Source organism: Wasmannia auropunctata, unplaced genomic scaffold (genome assembly GCF_000956235.1).
Source record: "Wasmannia auropunctata unplaced genomic scaffold, wasmannia.A_1.0 LD336064.1, whole genome shotgun sequence".
Lineage (NCBI taxonomy): Eukaryota > Metazoa > Arthropoda > Insecta > Hymenoptera > Formicidae > Wasmannia > Wasmannia auropunctata.
This window is the reverse complement of record NW_012026826.1, coordinates 195,516-214,079: the sequence shown is the minus strand read 5'-3', so window position 1 is coordinate 214,079 and position 18,564 is coordinate 195,516. Positions and strand designations below refer to the sequence as shown.

Here is an 18,564-nt window from a genome sequence, read left to right as displayed (position 1 = left end):
ACCAATTGCATGTACCAAAGACTATATGCCTACGTCGTACATCTCTATCGCCTGACCGTCGGCCGTCTATCGCGAGCTAGACGAGTACCGGTAGAGAAATGTACTCTCTGCTTATACATTGCGTCAGTGTTTTCAAATAAAATACGCGCGACCTAGTGGCACAGTTACATTTGATGACAAGACGCAGTCTCTTCTTGAGCAACGCGCGAAAATTACCGCCGGCATTACTATCCTCGAAATATGTATACCCATAGGAGATGAGGAGCGAGTTGTTGGAGCACGGCGATTACAACGTTTTTGTGGTCGACTGGGCTGGCGGAAGTCTACCTTTGTACACCCAGGCGACGGCGAACACGAGACTGGTCGGACTCGAACTGGCTCATCTCATCAAGCACTTGCAAGTAAGAGGTGTCCCTACAGATTTTAACCCCTTAAATGGTGTGCCCAAAAAAAGTTTCACGATACAGTCTGCATTCAACAATTTAAACTTTTATTGCACTTTTCTTAATCTCATAGCAGACACAAATAAAATTTATATATATATTTTTTTATTTTATTTTATTTTATTTTTAAAAATTCAATTCTTCAAAGATAATAGCAATAAAGACAAAAGAAATTTATAGATATGCTGATTAAAAAGAAATCTGCTCGAGGGAATCCCGCAGTCATTTTATATAAATCACTGAAAAGATTAAATACACGCCGTAGACAAATTATACTATATCTTCAACACAACTGAAATGAAAAATACGGACGTAATATCTGAAAATAAAACCTGGTACTCATATCATCAACCGTGATAGTGATGGAAATTTATGATAACGCCGTAACGTGAAGATGATTTTTATTACTGATTGTAGCACAAAATATATCATATTTATACATATCTATCGTATTTACAAATCTGTTCTTATTTCTGGTGAAATTGCAGACAAACTACGGTCTGGATCCGAACGACGTGCATTTGATCGGGCACAGCCTCGGCGCCCACACGGCCGGTTATGCGGGCGAGAAATTGGGTGGCAATATCGGCCGTATCACCGGGTTGGATCCCGCAGAGCCGTATTTCCAAGGAATGCCGAGCCACCTTCGCCTGGATTACACGGACGCCCGGCTGGTAGACGTAATTCACACCGACGGAAAGAGCATATTTTTCTTAGGTAAAAAACAGCGTCGAATACATTCTTTTCTTTTTATCGAGTTTGTCCGTGCATAAAACGAGGGATTAATTGTAAGAAGATCTATTGATTAGAACGATCCGAAAGACAACAATCTATCAGAACTGCAATCGACAGTATAGTTCTCCAATAAGCTAAACAAATTATAAGACACGTGCAACTTGCGAATAATAAAAATTCAGGCAATTAAGTTCATCAATCTGCGAAATCTCGTGAAAATTTATCTAGCTTCTTAAATAAAACTTCTTAAATAAAAAGAGAAATATCTCGACTGTATAGCTTTTTAAATAAACTTTTTAAATAAAGAGAAAAATACCTCAATTATACGAAAGCAAAAAAAAATAATTCTACTTTAAGAAAAATGTTTTAATCGTATCAATAAGAAGTATTTGGCAGAGAATACATTTTGGTAAAATCAAATAGAGAATTTTTTAACTTGATAGCTAGAATATTCAATAAGCGTTACTATAAGGATTGGATTATTATTTTCGATTGAATCTAAGAAATTTCTGATTATATTCACTAGACTAGTTCTTTTTACTAAAAAGTTATACTGATGTAATAATTGAATAAATTTAATATTATAAAAAAATTTATGCTATATGTAACAGGAAGAAAATTAATCAGGTACAACTGATAATTTCTAGAAGAATTTTGATTTGTTCGTTTTCCAATAGACATACTGGTTAAACCAGATTTTCAAATAACTAATTATATATTTAACAGGAAGGAAATTAATTATATACGTCTGAGAAATTCTAGAATTTCAATTTGTTCATTTTCCAACAGATATACTGGTTAAAAATTTCCAAAGACCAGATTTCCAAATAACTAATTAAGAACTCTTGACATTAATTACGCAATTTTGTTAATAAACAAAATAAGGTTAATAAGAGTCTAGCGCGAGCGACAGTGCGCAGTTATATTTTGCAAAATAGTGAACTAATAATAATAATAATAATAATAATAATAAACATGTTTATAATTATTTGCTGAGGATGGCTAAAAATTGAGCCAAAATGTTCAAAACTGGTTATATATATATATATATTAATTTAATATTTTACAAAATATAACTGCACACTGTCGCCTGCGCTAGACTCTTATTGGCCAGATTTCCAATTTATGCAACCAAATTTTTCTTGTTCCAATTAGTAAATTTAATTGATATTGATACGTCAAAATAAGATCTTTATGCTTGTCAGTCTTCGTTTCGATAAATCCTCTGATAAACGGAGAGCCCCGTCGCGTTTCCCCGCCGTGGGTGCACGTCCTCGAAACTAACGTAGTACATGGCAAGGCCTTCCAGGGTACGGGATGAGCCAGCCGTGCGGGCATCTGGACTTCTACCCGAACAACGGCAAGGAGCAGCCCGGCTGCACGGATCTGAGCGAGACCACGCCGTCGTTGCCGCTCACCCTGATACGGGAGGGCCTCGAGGAGGCGTCGCGCGTCCTGGTCGCCTGCAACCACGTGCGCGCCCTCAAGCTCTTCATCGAGAGCATCAACTCCAAGTGCCAGTACGTGGCGCACGAGTGCTCGAGCTACGCGAGCTTCCTGCGGGGCGAGTGCTTCTCCTGCAGGAGCAACAACAGCCTGAGCTGCGGCGTGATGGGCTACCACGCGGACACCAGTCCGGCGCTGGTGAAACGCCAGGCGATGGGGCAGGACGTCTCGTCCTTGCTGGGCTCCAAGTTCTTCTTCATGACCGGCAAGGAGGATCCGTATTGCAGTGAGTACGGTGTTTGTTGAAGGCGGCTGAGCAGCGGTTTCTTATACGTTCTTAAACGGCGGATAAATTCTTAACGGAGGATTTTAAGCTTCAAGCGCGTGCTATTTCTCGCGTATTCAGGGTATCTAATTGTACAATTCAGGCTGTGGCTATCAGACTGTACGATCCTCGGCACGATACGTAAGAACATAAGGCTAATGCCGATGGACAGTTATTTCGACCGTTATGGAATTAAAAGCGATAAACTATTAACTTTCCCAATAGTAATAACCGCGCTTGAGAACATCGTCGAGACCATCAGCTTTCCATTACAATACTCTCTCGTGCTTTCAGATGGGCATTTTGATCGGGCGTGTCGTAAAGGTGTCGTGCGCGAGAAATATATCGCAGCTACGCGATTAAAAGTCTTCCGCCGCCGTTAATTTCGAGATCCGAGATTTATTCGATGCCTGGTATACAGGCTGTTCGTTTAATTTCTCGCTATCGATGCGAAGAAGACCGTCTACCGTGAGCAATGCGGCTTTTCTCTATCGCGACTTTCTCTGCGCGCGATAAAAGCAGCGGCGTCTCTCTCTCTTTCTTTCTCTTTCCCCTCCCGATCTCTCTCGAGACACACTCTTTGATACCGATCGTAATCGTCTTTTAGGAAGACATTACAGAATCACCATCAACCTCGCCCGACCGCCGACCGCGGAGAGCTGGGTGCAGGGCTTCATGAAAGTCACTCTCCACGCCGACAAAGGCGTGATACGCAACATGGATCTCACGCCCAGGCAAGTAATCGTTATCGCCGCAATAGCCCGCACTCGTCCACGTCGCGGTCCCTGCCGCGCGATGAACGGCGGAGAGGATCGAGGACCGCCGTCCCGCTATTTAATTTAATTTCACGCTTCGCGCGATCGTAAACGACGCGAGCCACGTGGGGGAACGTCGCGTGGACACGCGTGTGCTCTCCTCTGTTCTCGCGCGCATGTGTTTCGAGCGAGAGACCATCGATCGCGAGAGAGACCGGCGCGTGACGTGAGTCCGTTTTTTTTTTTTTTTTTACGACCGGGCTCGATCTCGCGCTCGACGGTCTGTGTCCGGTGTTCTTTTTTATTTTTATTTTTTTAATGGGAATTGCCCTTCCCTCGCAGCGGCTACATGAAACTGGAGCACGGTTCGACCGCGCGGATGGTCGTGGCCCATCCGACCGGTTCCGTCGGCAACATCGGCAAGATCCGGCGGATCGAGCTCTCCTGGGTCTACGACATGGACGTGCTGCAGCCTAGGTCCCTGTGCTTCTTCTGGTGCAACGACCGGCTGTACGTCAATAGCGTCAAGGTGGACGCCATGGACCTACCGGGCAGAGGGTGAGGAATTGGAGCGCGACAGGAGATAAATGTTCCCTTATCCCCTTCACCGGTGGGCGGGGGGAGACGGGGGGAGGGGAAGGGGGATCATCTTCTCGTATATGCATATATGTATACCTAACTCGGCTCCGCTTTCAGAAAACGGGAGGTGGATTTCTCCAGCAAGCTCTGCTCGGCCGGCAGGCGGGAGTACACGGAGATCGCGAGCGGCTCCACCGCCACGTTCCTCGACAACTGCTGATCCGATCCCGATTTCCCGCGCTGGGAAACATCGCATCTCGGGCGGCGCGCGTCGTATAATTACAAAACAGCCGGGCGGCTTGCCTATATCATTCGCGGGAGGCGATTCTCGAAAGTCGGACAACGATGATGATGATGATGATGATGATGACGACGGCGACGATAATGATGATGAAACGAAATGGAGAGAATCGCGATCCCGCGCGTAATCCCTCGGTAATTTCTTTCGCCGGCGATATAAGTACGCGACGGAAGAGGCCCGTTTTATGTGCTCCCCGCGGGCTCTCCTCTATTTATCGCAACCGATCTGCCGCTTTCTTCAAACCCGCGATCCCCGGACGGCACCGCGGCTATCCAATTAACACTTCCACGTACGGAGACGGTCTGACGCAACTCGCCGCTACTAACACGACACGCCTGTAATCCGAGTTCCTAGAGATCCGTCCGGGCGCGAAGATCTGATCCTAATAATCGCGCCTAATAAACGCCGATTGAGACGCGACGATTGCGAAAGCGCGTTCGTAGGAAGTGAAATTCTTAGCGGACAGAGATGCCCGCCTGCGGATGCGAAATCGGACAGAGCCGCCGCGAAGCCTTGTGTGCCTCCGTGATCAGAAAAGTCGCAACTCTTCGCAATTGCTTTTCTCCTTTTTGGTAAAACGATTTCTTCAGTATTAGTATTGATCGATTTACTATGTACATGTTGTATATATAACAGTAGGCGTTGACGCATTAAAATTAATTTCTTGCGGATGTGATTATCGCTTAGAGTCTCGAGTGATCGCTAATGTAAGGCTTCTATTAAACTCGGTCTATGTATTATTATACATATACTTGTTCTTTTTTTTTGTACGATGACACGATTATCGTATTGTCTCTCGCGAATATGACGATGGGTTGTGATATTCTCTTATAACTTAAGGATCATATGTATGGTATATATATATATACACACACATACATATATATATATATATATATATATATGTATATATATATATTATATATTTATATATATAACAGATGCGCAAAATGCGGTGATTCAAAGATGACAAACTATACTGCTATTTGCTCATAATCTTTATAAATAAAGTGTACAAAACATGTAATGAAAAGGCAATTCTTGTTAGTTTTTTTTTTTGTGATAGGAATATTCTCCGAGCTATTTTTAAATATCTTGTATAGATTGTTGCATTGTAAAATAAAGTTTATTAGTTATAAGTATGGATACTATTGCACAAAAATAAAATGGGGATATTTTTATAAAATATATGTGAGATTTGCGTGTTTTTTTTTTCGTGGAAGTTTATCGTAAAGTGTGTCGTTATTCTTTTCGTTTTTTTCTTTCTTTCTGGAGATCTCGGGGGAAAAAAAGATCGAAGAAACACATCTGCGACTACAGCTTGCTAATCTTTCGCAGTGTTTACTCCTCGATAAAACGCTTTACACGTCAATCCGTCGCTTATACAAAAAGATTATCGCGGAGCGCAGCTATACACGGTAACACATGATTCTTTCCTTTTTTTTTATCTTACACGAGATTCAACAATGATTGAGTAAAAAAGCCGTCCACGTTTGTTCGACGCGGTAACAAGGGATTGGTAAAATATATAATATGATATAATATAGCGATATACATAATATAATCTAATATAATCTCTAAAATCTGTCATATAACATAGAATCTGTATATAAATAATAAATAGGAAATAAGGGAGAGCGGGGGTCGATTGTGTGTGATTAGCTTGGTAAGACTTTAGCACTAAATTACCGTTACGAAGAACATTTATATAGGAGACTATGGGGGAGGGGAGAGGGGGAACTGGTGACTGGACAAACAAGAAGAGTGTGTGTGTGTATTTGTGAAGATAAATTGAGAACAGTGAAAGAGAGAGAGAGAGAGAAAGATAGAGAGAGAAAGAGATAACTAACAATAGACGTGACTATACAGCTGATTCATTTGGCATAATAGTCTAGAGCGGACTTTTTTTCTAGCGCGATAGGATACGGTCAGTGAAGATCATCGACCCAAGCGGTGTCTAATGACTCGATGAGAGTACGGACGAAGGCCATCTCCTTCCGTGCATTCTCTAAGATCACCCGAGGATCTTGGGACGTACACCGCAATACATTCGGCGCCATCACCATCGCAAGATTATTGGCGTCCATTTTAGTACGGGCGACCACCTCGGGTCTAGCGAATATCTGTAAAGTCGTTTCAGTATCGTAGCATCATCATGTTCTCCAAAAGGCGTTCCATTCAATTTGATTCAACGGTGTCGAATGCATGCTGGTCTCTCGTGTCTCTCGTACTCTCACCGTGCGTTTAGCGTTAAAATTGTCGCGTGCACATCCAGGATTTACATTCCGTTTAAAGAGCTCGCGCGATAAATTTCGAACGTAAAACACGAATTTAGAATCAGCAGCGATTGGACACGCTTAGCTTTGCTAAGCGCACGGTGAAAATAGCAGACGAAATTTTCATTCAGCTTTCTCTTATTGAGAATGTATAAAATGTTATAGCCTCTTACCTGTAGGAAGCGTATTAGATGACACAGCACACGACGGTTAAGATCTGGTAGACGTTCGACGATCGCGGCGACATTCGCCGCGGACGCTTCCGGATCGTCGTGCCGCATGGACACGCATTCCATGTAGAAGGAGTCCGGTATCAATGGCTCGTACAACTCGCGCACCCATAATTTCAGCAGAGAGGCGGGCGCGTGAGCGTCCTGAGAAGCTGCCAGAATCGCCCCGTCCTCGAACCTGTCCAGACAGGACTTCAGCGCGCTGACCTCGTCGGCGTCCGCGGACACCCGGAAGATACCCTCGGTCAGCGTGCCGCCGCGCACGAGCACTTGGCGCGTCAGCGTGGTCTGTATCCATGGTAACTCTCTAAGCGGGAAGCGGTCCCTTTGTAAAGCCATTACCTCCGAGAGCGTCGCGCCGAACATGGACGCGCGGAAGATTTGTATCTACGAGGAAAGCATGAAGGTATATACATATCAGGCTGTTAGAATTATGTTATAACGCGAAGCGGAAACTTAATCTGTACTCGGTAATTGATATCCTAGTAATGCAATTAATTATTAATTTTTGTTAATGCAATTAATTACCCTCGCTTGGTCGATATCCTCCAACGTGGCCTTGCGAGGCTGCCGCTTGCCGTGCGCGCCAATCCGCTGCAACCGTCTGCAGGCCACGGTCGCGTAATGACTGACTTGCACGTGTATCGGCCACTTGGCGACCTCGGGGAACTGGAAGTTGGGATCGCGATGCCTGTTCATGTAACCCTCCAGGTAAGGCTCGAACGTGGCGCTAGGCGGCACGAAAGCCAGACACACAGCCATCAATTCCCATCCGCGACGCAGGCTCTCCTTCCGCGGATTCTCCGTCGTTTGCCGGCAGATCTGCACGTACAGCTCGTCCCGCAGTGGCGGCTTCGTGAACGCGGTGTTCACGATATCCATCGCGACGCCGTCCAACGTCATGCCGACGTTGGCCTTGCGATCCCCCATGTACACCTGAACCAGTCGGAATAGATTGCAGGCCTCTCTCTTGAGCGGCTTCTCACCGTCCACCATCGCGAGCATCGGTTGCGGTATCGGATCCTTCGACCAACTGAGAATGTCCCGCACGCTGAACTTCTTACGAAACAGCAACCTCAGCCCCTTCGGTCTGCCGCAATTCAAATTGAGATTGTCCTGCGCGTACTTCTCGATGTCGCCGCCGCCGCCCGTGCTGTCGTCTCTCCGCGCCTCGTCCAGGTCGGTGTTATCGACATTCGTTATACCGATGCTCGGAGTTGTGCTTACGGTGGGCATGGAGACCTGTCTCGTGGTCACCACGCTGTCTCTCGCTTCCGTCTGAGACACAATATTCGGCGGCGAAGGAGGTCGCGCTTGCGGCCTCGTCAGGGTGTCGGCTGTGGTATAATAAGTCGCTAAGCCCGCGGTATCGTAATTACCTAAATCTAAGAACCGTATAGAAGAATACATCGTTAATTACAACTGTTTAAAATAAAAACATATAACATATTTTATGCTCTTCAAATTAACTTCTCACCCGCGTAATGATCCTCGAGATATTCCTGACTGGAAGAATCGCCTTGATTGCTGGCCGCTTCGTCGTCGGCGAACTGATCATCGGAATCGTCATCGCCTCTTCCGCCCATACCTTCGCCCCTACCACCCTCCTCATCCAGAGAATCTTCACCTTCTTCTACTAATAAAGGATCTCCGAACTTGTAACAACCTATGTATTGTGAATAAAAGGAGAAAAACGATGAAGCACACTCCATCACCAACGAAGCTACGATGTCCGAAAGAGCTCTGGCTTATTACCTGATAATTTCGCTTGTTGAAGGATATAGTGTTGCAACGGTAATAAGTGATCAGCATCAGCCAGAAGGTTGCCGTAAAACGGCGATGGCGGGGGGCTGGGATTTCCATTACTTCTCTTCTTCTTGCCGTCGTCTCCTTCGGCGTGACCCTCCGTCTCCTCGCCCGCGGCGCTATTGCTGCTGCTGTTGCTGCTGTTGCTACTGCTGGTGTTACTACTGAGTCTCTGTCGAGATTGTTCGTGGGTCTGACTTATCATCAAGTAGCGCTCGTGCATAGCATCGTCGTCTCGCTCTCTCCTTCTCGCCTGCTGCTGCTGTTGCTGCTGCTGCAGCTGTTGCTGAATCTTTTGCTGCTGTTTCTGCTGCTGCACAAAACTGTAACTGCGACCCAACGGCTGCGGCACACCTTGCAAAAAGTAACAATCACTCGTCATTGTATTGCGAAAGGCACGCGCAGGTGCAGGAAGGTGGCGAAAGAAGTATAAAAGATTATCTCGCTTACTGTCCAGTGAATTATTGCACGCGGTGTTTCGCCTGTACTCCTTCTCCCTGTCGCGCTGCTCCCGCTCTCTCTCCCGCTCCACCGCTTCGAGACCGCCTCTCTGCTTCGATGAGTTGCCACTGTGCACGCCGGCGGACCTGCCGAGACTCTTGGCGGGATCGTTTCTCTCAGATAACATTGCACCGTACACGTCCCTGACATTCGCTTCCGAAAGCGACGCGGAACAGCCGTGATGCCGTCTACCTATACTACCCGTGCCATCCTGCGGCTGCTTATTCATGTTTCGCGCGTGCATGGAACTCGGATAAAAGGCTGGCGGGTTCGTCTTGTCGAGGCTGTTGACTCGCTCCCGATGATGCTGCTGTTGCTGTTGCATCTCCCGCTCTCTATCCCTATGGTAACGATTGCCACTCTCCATTAAGGAACCATACTTCTCGCCCGGTGATGATTTGTAACTATGGCTAAGTTGAACCTCAGGCGGACGATACGGAGGCATTTCCTGCCTGAAGACTCGGGATTCCATTAGGGAATCGCGATATGGCGATGTACTCGGCTCGGGACCATACGAGCCTCTACTACTTTCTCTACCTAGAATATCGGGAAATCGATCGATAACAACCGGAAGGATATATACGCGCGCGCGCGCGCGCGCGCGTGCGTGCGTGTGTGTGTGTGTGTGTGTGTGTGTGTGTGTGTGTGTGTGTGTGTGTGTGCATGGCCTTCATATAACAAATAATTATAGCAAAAACATAAAAAACATAAATATATTATACATCCTTACCATTTTTACTTTTGTCTAGATCCAAGTTTCCAGCCCTACCTTCACGTTGCGGATCAGTGAAAGTCTTCTTTTTGAACAGGGGTGTGCTGGTCGAGAGCGACAGGCCCAGCGGCGGTGGCTCTCCCACCAGCGACACGGATTTCTGATTTTTCACGCTTTCGAGGGTCCCGCTCTTGTGACACCTGGTCTCCAGGGTGCCGCCACTGTGCTGCCTGGGGGAGGATTGCGCGGTGTTCACCGGCGTTTGCGCGGCCGAGCGATGGTGATGCCTGTGCGGTGAGTCCAGCAGGCGGTAACCGGTCGACTCCAAGGAGGTTCTACTGTGCGAGACGGAGCTGTCGCTGGATCTACCGGAATCCTGCGAATGATTATGTTGCCTGGTGCGTGTCGCAGGTACGTCATGGTGCCTGTGATTATGCCTGTTGTTATGATGATGATGGTGATGATGATGACGCCTCGCGGACGGAGACGGCGAGGGGGGAGAAGTCTGAAGATCGACGCCGACCGTAGAAGTCCGCGTTTTGTTCGCACTACCGAGAGAGAGAGCTTGCTGCGAGAGAAAACGTTAGCCATGTGAAATCTCAAAATCGTCAATATATTTGTCGAAATCCTTGCGAAGAAAAGTTTAAATTTACCAGAGTCGGAGTCAGATTCGTGTTCTCCTGGTGGTTGAATCGCGTCGATCGACTAACCGAAGGAGTTTGCGTCTGCGTCGAGACGGATTCCTTCTTTCTCGGCTCGATTACCTTTTGAGTATCGGATGTACTACCGCTCGCAGGCTCCGTGTTCTGTTTTAGCGTCTATGCAAAATATAAGAATTTATAAATAAGCTGACGGATATAAAACATTATTACAAGTTAATGGCAACTGACATTAATCTCCGACATTAATCTCCTCTACGTATAAAATATGAATAGAAGGATAATAATAAAATGGATATGTGTTTTGTAAAACGTACGACACAAATAAGACCGTAAATTATTCAAAATATAATAATAATGCCAGTGAAACTTGTTAGGCAATAAAACAAGTGTTGGCTAGTTATTAACATTATTATTATATTTCGAATTAATTCGTTAGAATTTAACACGTTCAAATCGTAATTTACATTTTCATTTAGGTGAAACGATGAAATCCCGTGTGACGCGCTAAAAAAATTTACAATCTGTTACATTTAAACGCAGGTAGACAGCCATAGAATATAAGTATTTTCCGGAACATCTGGCAATCATATTTTTGTCTAAAAAATCTCACATGAACGAATAACATTATCATGAGAGAAGTTCCATGATAGTACCGCGGCATAATGTAAACCCCGAGTTTTTTCTCCCCGCTGCAAACGTCTATTTATAGCTGAGAAGAGAGCACAGACGCGCTCTTGCACACTTATATCTCCGCCACTTTAAGATACACGAGTTCTGTAACGTGCGTTATCCCGGAGAAACTCACAAATCATTACACACACCTACATAAATATACATATACGCTCGCGCTCGCGCTCGCGCGCGCGCGAGAAAGAGAGCGTATGCGGAACTCGCAGATTTTACGCGATTCATAAAGTATAAGTACAGATTCCGGAGCAGATACCGATTCGGGGATGAGGGAGAGCGGGGAGGAGGGGGGGAAAGGCACTTAGATCTTATCTGGATTTTATCTGTACTCCGAAACGCGCGGCCCGCGGGCGGCTCGACTCAATCGACGTGACTCACACGGTCGCGTCACCCAATATTGTATTTATACAAGAATGTTAAAAAAGTCATATCGGTATCACAAAACATCGAAATATTTCCTCTACCTGCAGCTTCGCCAGCGGTATGATGTCGCAGTCCGTCGGGCGGTGCCACACGGTCTTCTGAGACGTCGCGTTGTAGTAATAAAACCGCGAGGTATTCTGATCGAACAGCTCCCACCACTGATTGTTGTCCGTCTTCTTCCTGCAAAATTTATTGTAAACGGCACGTGTATATCACATGTAATTTTCACGATAAACCGGCGAAAACTCGGTACTTTCTCCCAGGATAACTTTCTCTAAAATAATTACAATGAAGTGACCTGCACTTTGGAGATAATTAATCGATGGATATAATTAAATTAAATGCACACAATCGAGTGTAACTTCGTGATAACATAATTTACTAATTTTGTTAATTAGGCATTAGACGAACCAACTTCGAAAATACATTATCCGTCCGTGATTTAAAAAAGTAATACAGATTGCGTGTGATAATTTATGCTTTTATGTTTTTGAATTAATATGAGAATTGTTATCCAATCATTCGGCTTTATTCAGTTCCTGATTTTTAATCTTATGAGCCTACATCGCAAAAAAATTAGTGTTTTGCATGAGAATAAATAAATAGTAAAAAAATAAAAAATATTATAATATAGAAAATAAATAATAAATAAATAATAAAGAATTGTTATCCAAATAATTAACTTTACTTTATTAATAAATAATAAATAATAAACAAATAATAAAGAATTGTTATCCGAATGATTGGCTTTACTTTATTCAGTTTCTGATTTTTAATCTTACAAGCCTACATGGAAAAATTGTGTTTTAAATGAAAATAAATAACAGAGAATATTATAATGTAAAAAATAAATAAAGAAATAAATAAATAAAGAATATTTTCATACAGATTTAGCCTTGAATTGAGTAAAGTAATACCTATTTGCAATGCAAATTCAATCAAATCAAGATTAAAATCTTCTGAGAAAATTATATACTCAATATTCCTGCCTATCTATATGGGAATACCATTTTTATCTGTATATATCATTATTTTTTTATCTCTCGACACTAAGATCGCAGGAAAACATTTTCGAAGCTGACTCTTTCATACGAATTATCGAACAGATGTGAGACGACTCGAAATACTACTCGGCGCGAGAACTGTTGTGTAGAATCGATGTATAATAAGTGAACAGCTTACACAGGTACACCCGGCGGAGGATCCCATACGCATTCTCCCGTGGTGAGGTTCGCGTACATGTGTTCCTTCGTGCGTGGCTCTATGATCTCCACCCATTCCATTCTACTGTAATTGTCAGCCATTAATATCTATTTCGAGAAGGGTAGGGAGGGGCGGGAGGGAAGGGAGACGGGAGGAAGACCTCTAGTAGTTCTCTCCCGCGATCGCGAATCTATCGGGGTCCTATCGATACAACCGGCGATACAACAGGCGGTTACACCTTGCGCAACGGCTCTAAATCACTCGCATTTCCCTTAAACTTTCACTCGGGTCTTACAGGGCGGGAGGGGGAGGAGGGGGGGGGGGACTACTCGCGCCTTCGCTGACAGTTTCTTTTTCTTCCTCTTCGTCACTCACGAAACGATACGCGTAACGAGCAGTCCGGGAGAGATATGTCGCGCGCGTGTATGTAACTTGCGCGATAAAATCATAAGGCGCGGGATCGATACGTCAAAGAGGCGCGATCCCGGGCGCGACTCGCGCGAGACACCGACGGAAAATATACATATCGCCGATCGCGATGCGATCGGGACCGACGATGGGGGCACCGTGGCTCCCATTTTTTATTTACATCCACCGAACATCCTCGCGATGTACGTACGTACGTTCGTTCGTTCGTTCGTTCATGCGGGAGGGTGAGGCGGGGGAGGAAAAATAAGCCACGCCGACGTCGTGGATTTCCACGGGGAATTCGCGGGATAGGGGCGGGCGAACGGGACGGGAAAGGTGTGTATCTCGCGATATCGAGTATCTAAATACGTGGTGCGGCGTTTCGGAGGGCACGGCGGTGACGGCGGATACCCCGGAGAACAATCCAATTGGAACGTCGTCCGATCACGCGGCTCTCCGATCTCTCTCTTGCGCGGCGAGAGGGGAAAAAAAGATCGCCCTCGCCGCGAAGAGAGTCAGGCGAGCGGGGGAGGGCGACGGGGAGAGAGGGCGCGAGAGGGGTTAAAAAGAGGGAGAGACCCCGGGACCGTTCGAGATTCGCGAGGACGTTCCCAATGGAGAAGAAGGCCGACGGAGCGATGTTAATCAGGGCGAGCGCGAAGGGGGGTGTTTCGCCCGACCGTCCGTCCGTCCGTCCGTCCGTCCGTGCGCCTCGCCGCACCCCGCCCCGCCGCCGCCGGCGCTCTGACGGACCCCGCAAATTGATAGGAATGCTTGGGCCGCGATGCAACGAGAGCAGAGGCTCCGTCCGCTCTGATGTCATGCTGACCGTTTAATTGGCTGAAATAGGCCGCTGGAGACCCATTCGCGCGTGGATCGCAAGCGTTACGTCGTGCGGAATAGCGCTCGCTTCGTCTGCGCGCGCGGGGCGAAGGACGGAAGGGAGCAGAGACGAAGAGGAGGAGGAGGAGGAGGGAGAATGGAACAGATGGGAAACAGAAGGAAGAACACGGGGGAAGAGAGGAGAGAGCGGAGAGATCGGCGAGGTACCGAAAGGAAAACGCGCACGGCGGCGGCCGACGCGAATGAGCCTGAAACGCGAACTGGCGAAAAATGTGCGCGAGGGAGCGAGCGAGCGAGAGAGAGACCCGCCCAATCGCGACGGCGACGACGACGACGACGACGACGTCGGCTAACTTCAGCGCGAAAGCGCCTCCACGCGCGCGAAGGAGTGCAGGGGAGCGCAGCGGGAAATCTCACGCTCGCCGCTCGGTTATCATCCAGGAAGGCGACACGGCGGAATCCTCTCTCTCTCTCTTTTTCTCTCACCGCGCTCACTCTTTCTCACTCTTTCTCTCGCTGCTCTCGTGCGAAGGAAAGAACGGAGGAGAGAGAGAGAGAGTGGAATGCAAAGACGGAGACGGAGAGGGAGAAAACTGGGACGGGTGACTGTAAAAAAAAAAATGCACTATCGATCTGTGCGGAGCACCGTCGTCGTCGTCGTCGTCGTCGTCGTCGTCGTCGTCGGTCCCGTGTATGTGTCGCGACGGCCGCGTTTTCCCTAGTGGAGCAGCAGCAGCACGAACATGACACGGCGCGCCGTGCACCCGCGGGTGCAGTCGGGTGCAGTTAAAGGGACAGGTAGGCAGGTTTTTCCACCCCCCTCGATGAGGGGGCCGCCTTACCCGTCGGATGCCATGTCGCGTGTCTCCGGCTGGCTCGCCGCCACCTCCGCTGCCGTCGTCGCCGTCGTCCTCGCGCCCTCCGTCCACCTCGTCGCCGTCGCGGCCGTCGTCGTCGTTGTTGCAACGCGCGACGAGTGCAGCGCGGTGCGGTGCGCTACCAACTTCACTCCAGTCACAAAACCGCGTTGACCCACCTCGGGCTCGCGCCCGAGGAGCCCGAACACGGCACGCGCGTCACCCACGGCCCGGACGACGATCACCACCTCTCGCTCGACACTTCCTCACTGTGACGCCGCCGATGACACTTGGATGTCGCAACGTCCCATTTCCGCGAGCGCGAGGCAGCGACGCGGCCCCTTCATGGCAGCCTCGCGGCGGCCATCTTTTTTTCTTCTGTTTAGTTCGTGGTTTAGTTTCGCCCGCGCCCCGCTCGCTCGCCGCGCTGCGCCTGCCCCCTGCGCGCCGCCAGCACTCCCCGCGGGTAGTGACAAAAATTCGCTCTCCTCTCTCGCACGCGCACGGGTCGGTCGGACGTCGCGTGTGCCTCTCCCCTCCCCTCGCAACATTCCTTCTAATCACTGTCTCTCTCTCTCTCCTGCCGCTGCGTCGCAAACTGCGTCGCGAATTCTCTCTCTCACGCGCTCGCGTGATCGATCGAGCCAGCGATTAATCGAGCGCGCGTACCCGTTAACATTTGCCGATCGTAGAAACTGTAGAAAGCGATTCGGGTGATTGACTCTCATTATTATCGACTCGCGTAGGCTCTCATTATTATGAGCTCGCATATACATATGTGATTAATTGACGATGATATTATCTCTCTGAAAGGAGAATGAGAAAATGAACAATGGTAGGAAGGGAAATGAGATTGACGAGAGAAAAATTACCGATGTTCAAAGACAATTAATTCTCTCTCTCTCTCTTTTTATCTCTATTTTTTTAAAAATACATAGATATATTAAATAGGAATTCTCCATGTGATATTAAGTCTCGATTTCACCCAAGTAGATTTGTTTATCGCTCGAGCCCGAGCACACTGAAATATAAATATGCAACGTTATTATTTATTGAAATAAATTAAAAAAATGTACAAAATTCAAATTCCTCTGCACTTATAGTATATAGAGATGTAAATAGAAAAAAAAACAAATTGTTTTTTTTCATAAAAACGTTTTTTTTAGAAAAACAAGCCTCGTTTTTTTAAAATTGTTTTTTCAGCTATCTATTTAATATCTATATTTTGCTTAATATAAGTTAATTTTTCATGATTTTTTATTTTATAGACAGTAGATTTAAATTATCATTTTAACCTTTACGCAGAACGAGAAAGCCATATTGATTCTGAAACATATTTTGAAGCAAGGACTTCAATGAATAATTATAATAAATTCTACTTAAGGAGAAGCTGTTTAGAAAAAGAATTAAAACGATTCTTTTTCTGTAAAAGTTAAATGTAGATCACGTTAAAATTATATAATTATATAATTATTATTTACAATTAATTAGTCGTGCTATCGGAATTAGAAACAAAACTAAAATTGTATTTTTTTCAATGAAATAAAACACGTTTTTTTCTATTAGAAAAAAAAACATCTTTTACATCTCTACTTATATATGAGATCGTTCGTCTTATTACGAATCATATGTTCCATACCTATAGGTTCCTTTGGATGGAAATCAATGTCATTTACAGATCCATTGTGCCCCGGCAATTTATACAATATTCTACGACTTGTGGTATCCCAGACGTAATGAAATCTGTCCGACGATCCTGATGATACTTTGCTACCGTCCGGTGACCATGCGCATCTCAGAAGATTCTATAAAAAAAAAAGTGCACAAATGTGTAAAACCTCAATCTATAGCGTAGATGTTTCTTTTTTCAAGCTATTACAAACATTCGTGGTTTTTTTAATATTAATAATAATTAATATTTAATATTTTTTAATAATATTTATATATTATCTATTATATATGTTCTGTTATTTATATGTATATATTGGGTGCCATCCAGAAAGTTCTGCGGTTTTCTCAGATCTGCGCGGACACCAGTTTGAATTTTGTTAATATTGAATGAAGAAGTCCAAATTTCAGGTTGATAAGAAAGAGTAGTCTTGTTTAAAAAATGCATCCGTTCATAATGGCATATATTCAGTATATTCGATTATAGTGCCCTAAAGATGGAGAATCAGAAACAACATTCTTGCAATATTATGCTTTTCTACTTCGGAAAGGGCAAGAACGCGTGTAAAATTTGTTAAGTCTACGGATAAGATATTGTTTCTGACGATACAGTTCGGAGGTGGTTTGTGGTATTTCAATAAGGTGATTTCACTCAAAGACGAGACGCGATCTAGGCGTTTCTGCACTGGATGATGATTTGCTGGAGCAAACATCGCCGAAAATCTTCGTTATTTAGTACAAGAACTAGCAGAGAAATTATAAATTGCAAAAAATACCGTACATGATCATTTGAACCTGCCCCCGCAGATTGAAAACCGCAGAATTTTCCGGATGACCCAATATTTTTATATATGTATAATATATATTATATATATATATATATATATATATTATATTATAATTATATATATATATATATAATTATAATATTTTTATATATTTAAGATCGTCTCAAGTATAAGTCTTAAGATATCGTAAACCAATCACCGAGCCGTATTAGCATCTTAGGATGTTACTTAAAATAGTCTTAAAATAATGTCTACAAATATCACAGAATCATATTAGCATTTTAAGACATACACAAGACAGTTTTGAAACAAGAATTATACTAGTGCCACAGATAGAATAAAATATTACAAAGAGGTACCTTTTCGAAGTTATGTTGATGTCCAGATAGTATCTTTACACAGCGCTCGTAAGGCGCAAACGGTCTTACGTCCCATATCTTCAGCGTATTATCCATGGCGTTGGAAAGTATGTAAGATCCATCGGGACTGAGGCTCAATCCGGTAATCGTGTCGGTGTGTCCCTTCAGTTTGTAAAGTACCGCGTTCTTTCGAAGATCCCACACCTTTATGTCGTTGTCAATACCACCGCTGATCACTTGTTCTGCCGTATCGTTGAACGTTACCGCAGTGACCTAGCAGTTGCAACAAAAAGTTCACATATAAGCGTATGATTTGCCAACTTCCGTTAAACGGCGTCTACAATGAGACTCAAGACTTAAGATTTAGGAAAATTGATCCAATCACAATTGATTATTCTTCTCACGCGAGTTGAATAATCGACTAGGGTAACTGTCCCTATTAGTGTGCCCTGTACCTATTAGTGTGCTTTTATATTTAAATAAGTCATAAAAATAAACTGGTACAAATAAATAGACAAAGTATTTTTTTTCTATAAAGTTAATACTTTAACTTAATA

At 45.1% G+C, this 18,564-nt stretch overlaps 3 protein-coding genes across 7 annotated transcripts in view; 1 reads left to right on the top strand and 2 right to left on the bottom strand.

Moving 5' to 3' along the window:
* LOC105450252 (pancreatic triacylglycerol lipase-like) overlaps positions 1-5,440 on the top strand; it is a 43,555-nt gene extending 38,115 nt beyond the window's left edge. The window contains exons 5-10 of the mRNA XM_011690001.1: positions 255-401; positions 932-1,160; positions 2,479-2,910; positions 3,557-3,683; positions 4,047-4,262; positions 4,401-5,440. Of these exons, the coding sequence (XP_011688303.1) occupies positions 255-401; positions 932-1,160; positions 2,479-2,910; positions 3,557-3,683; positions 4,047-4,262; positions 4,401-4,503 (1,254 nt within the window). The 3' untranslated portion in view covers positions 4,504-5,440. The remainder of the gene's footprint in view (positions 1-254; positions 402-931; positions 1,161-2,478; positions 2,911-3,556; positions 3,684-4,046; positions 4,263-4,400) is intronic.
* A 244-nt stretch (positions 5,441-5,684) lies between these two features.
* On the bottom strand, positions 5,685-15,411 carry LOC105450253 (rho GTPase-activating protein 39). Of its 5 annotated transcripts, none has more exons than XM_011690003.1 (11): positions 15,178-15,411; positions 13,064-13,168; positions 11,923-12,061; positions 10,763-10,927; positions 10,128-10,677; positions 9,347-9,934; positions 8,846-9,250; positions 8,568-8,756; positions 7,619-8,475; positions 7,034-7,477; positions 5,685-6,707 (listed from the first exon to the last, which is right to left on the bottom strand). In XM_011690003.1, the coding sequence occupies exons 1-11, from the start codon at positions 15,189-15,191 to the stop codon at positions 6,513-6,515; spliced, it is 3,651 nt and encodes a 1,216-aa protein (XP_011688305.1). In that variant the 5' UTR covers positions 15,192-15,411; the 3' UTR covers positions 5,685-6,512. The 5 variants fall into 5 exon arrangements, with proteins under 5 accessions (XP_011688305.1, XP_011688306.1, XP_011688307.1 ...); XM_011690004.1 differs by lacking the exon at positions 15,178-15,411 and adding an exon at positions 14,322-14,390; XM_011690005.1 differs by lacking the exon at positions 15,178-15,411 and adding an exon at positions 14,322-14,343 and having other exon boundaries at positions 13,064-13,165.
* A 669-nt stretch (positions 15,412-16,080) lies between these two features.
* Positions 16,081-18,564, bottom strand: part of LOC105450254 (U5 small nuclear ribonucleoprotein 40 kDa protein) — an 18,819-nt gene continuing 16,335 nt past the window's right edge. Inside the window, exons 4-6 of the mRNA XM_011690007.1 lie at positions 18,008-18,280; positions 16,832-16,997; positions 16,081-16,213 (exon numbers count right to left, since the gene is read on the bottom strand). Of these exons, the coding sequence (XP_011688309.1) occupies positions 16,161-16,213; positions 16,832-16,997; positions 18,008-18,280 (492 nt within the window). The 3' untranslated portion in view covers positions 16,081-16,160. The remainder of the gene's footprint in view (positions 16,214-16,831; positions 16,998-18,007; positions 18,281-18,564) is intronic.

Coding starts and splice junctions, on each gene's coding strand:
- LOC105450253 (XM_011690002.1), bottom strand. CDS start 13,185: ATGGCTGACAATTACAGTAGAATGGAATGGGTGGAGATCATAGAGCCA. Junction 9,935..10,127: donor TCTAGACAAAAGTAAAAATG/GTAAGGATGTAT, acceptor CCGATATTCTAG/GTAGAGAAAGTAGTAGAGGC. Junction 6,708..7,033: donor ATCTAATACGCTTCCTACAG/GTAAGAGGCTAT, acceptor ACGACTTTACAG/ATATTCGCTAGACCCGAGGT.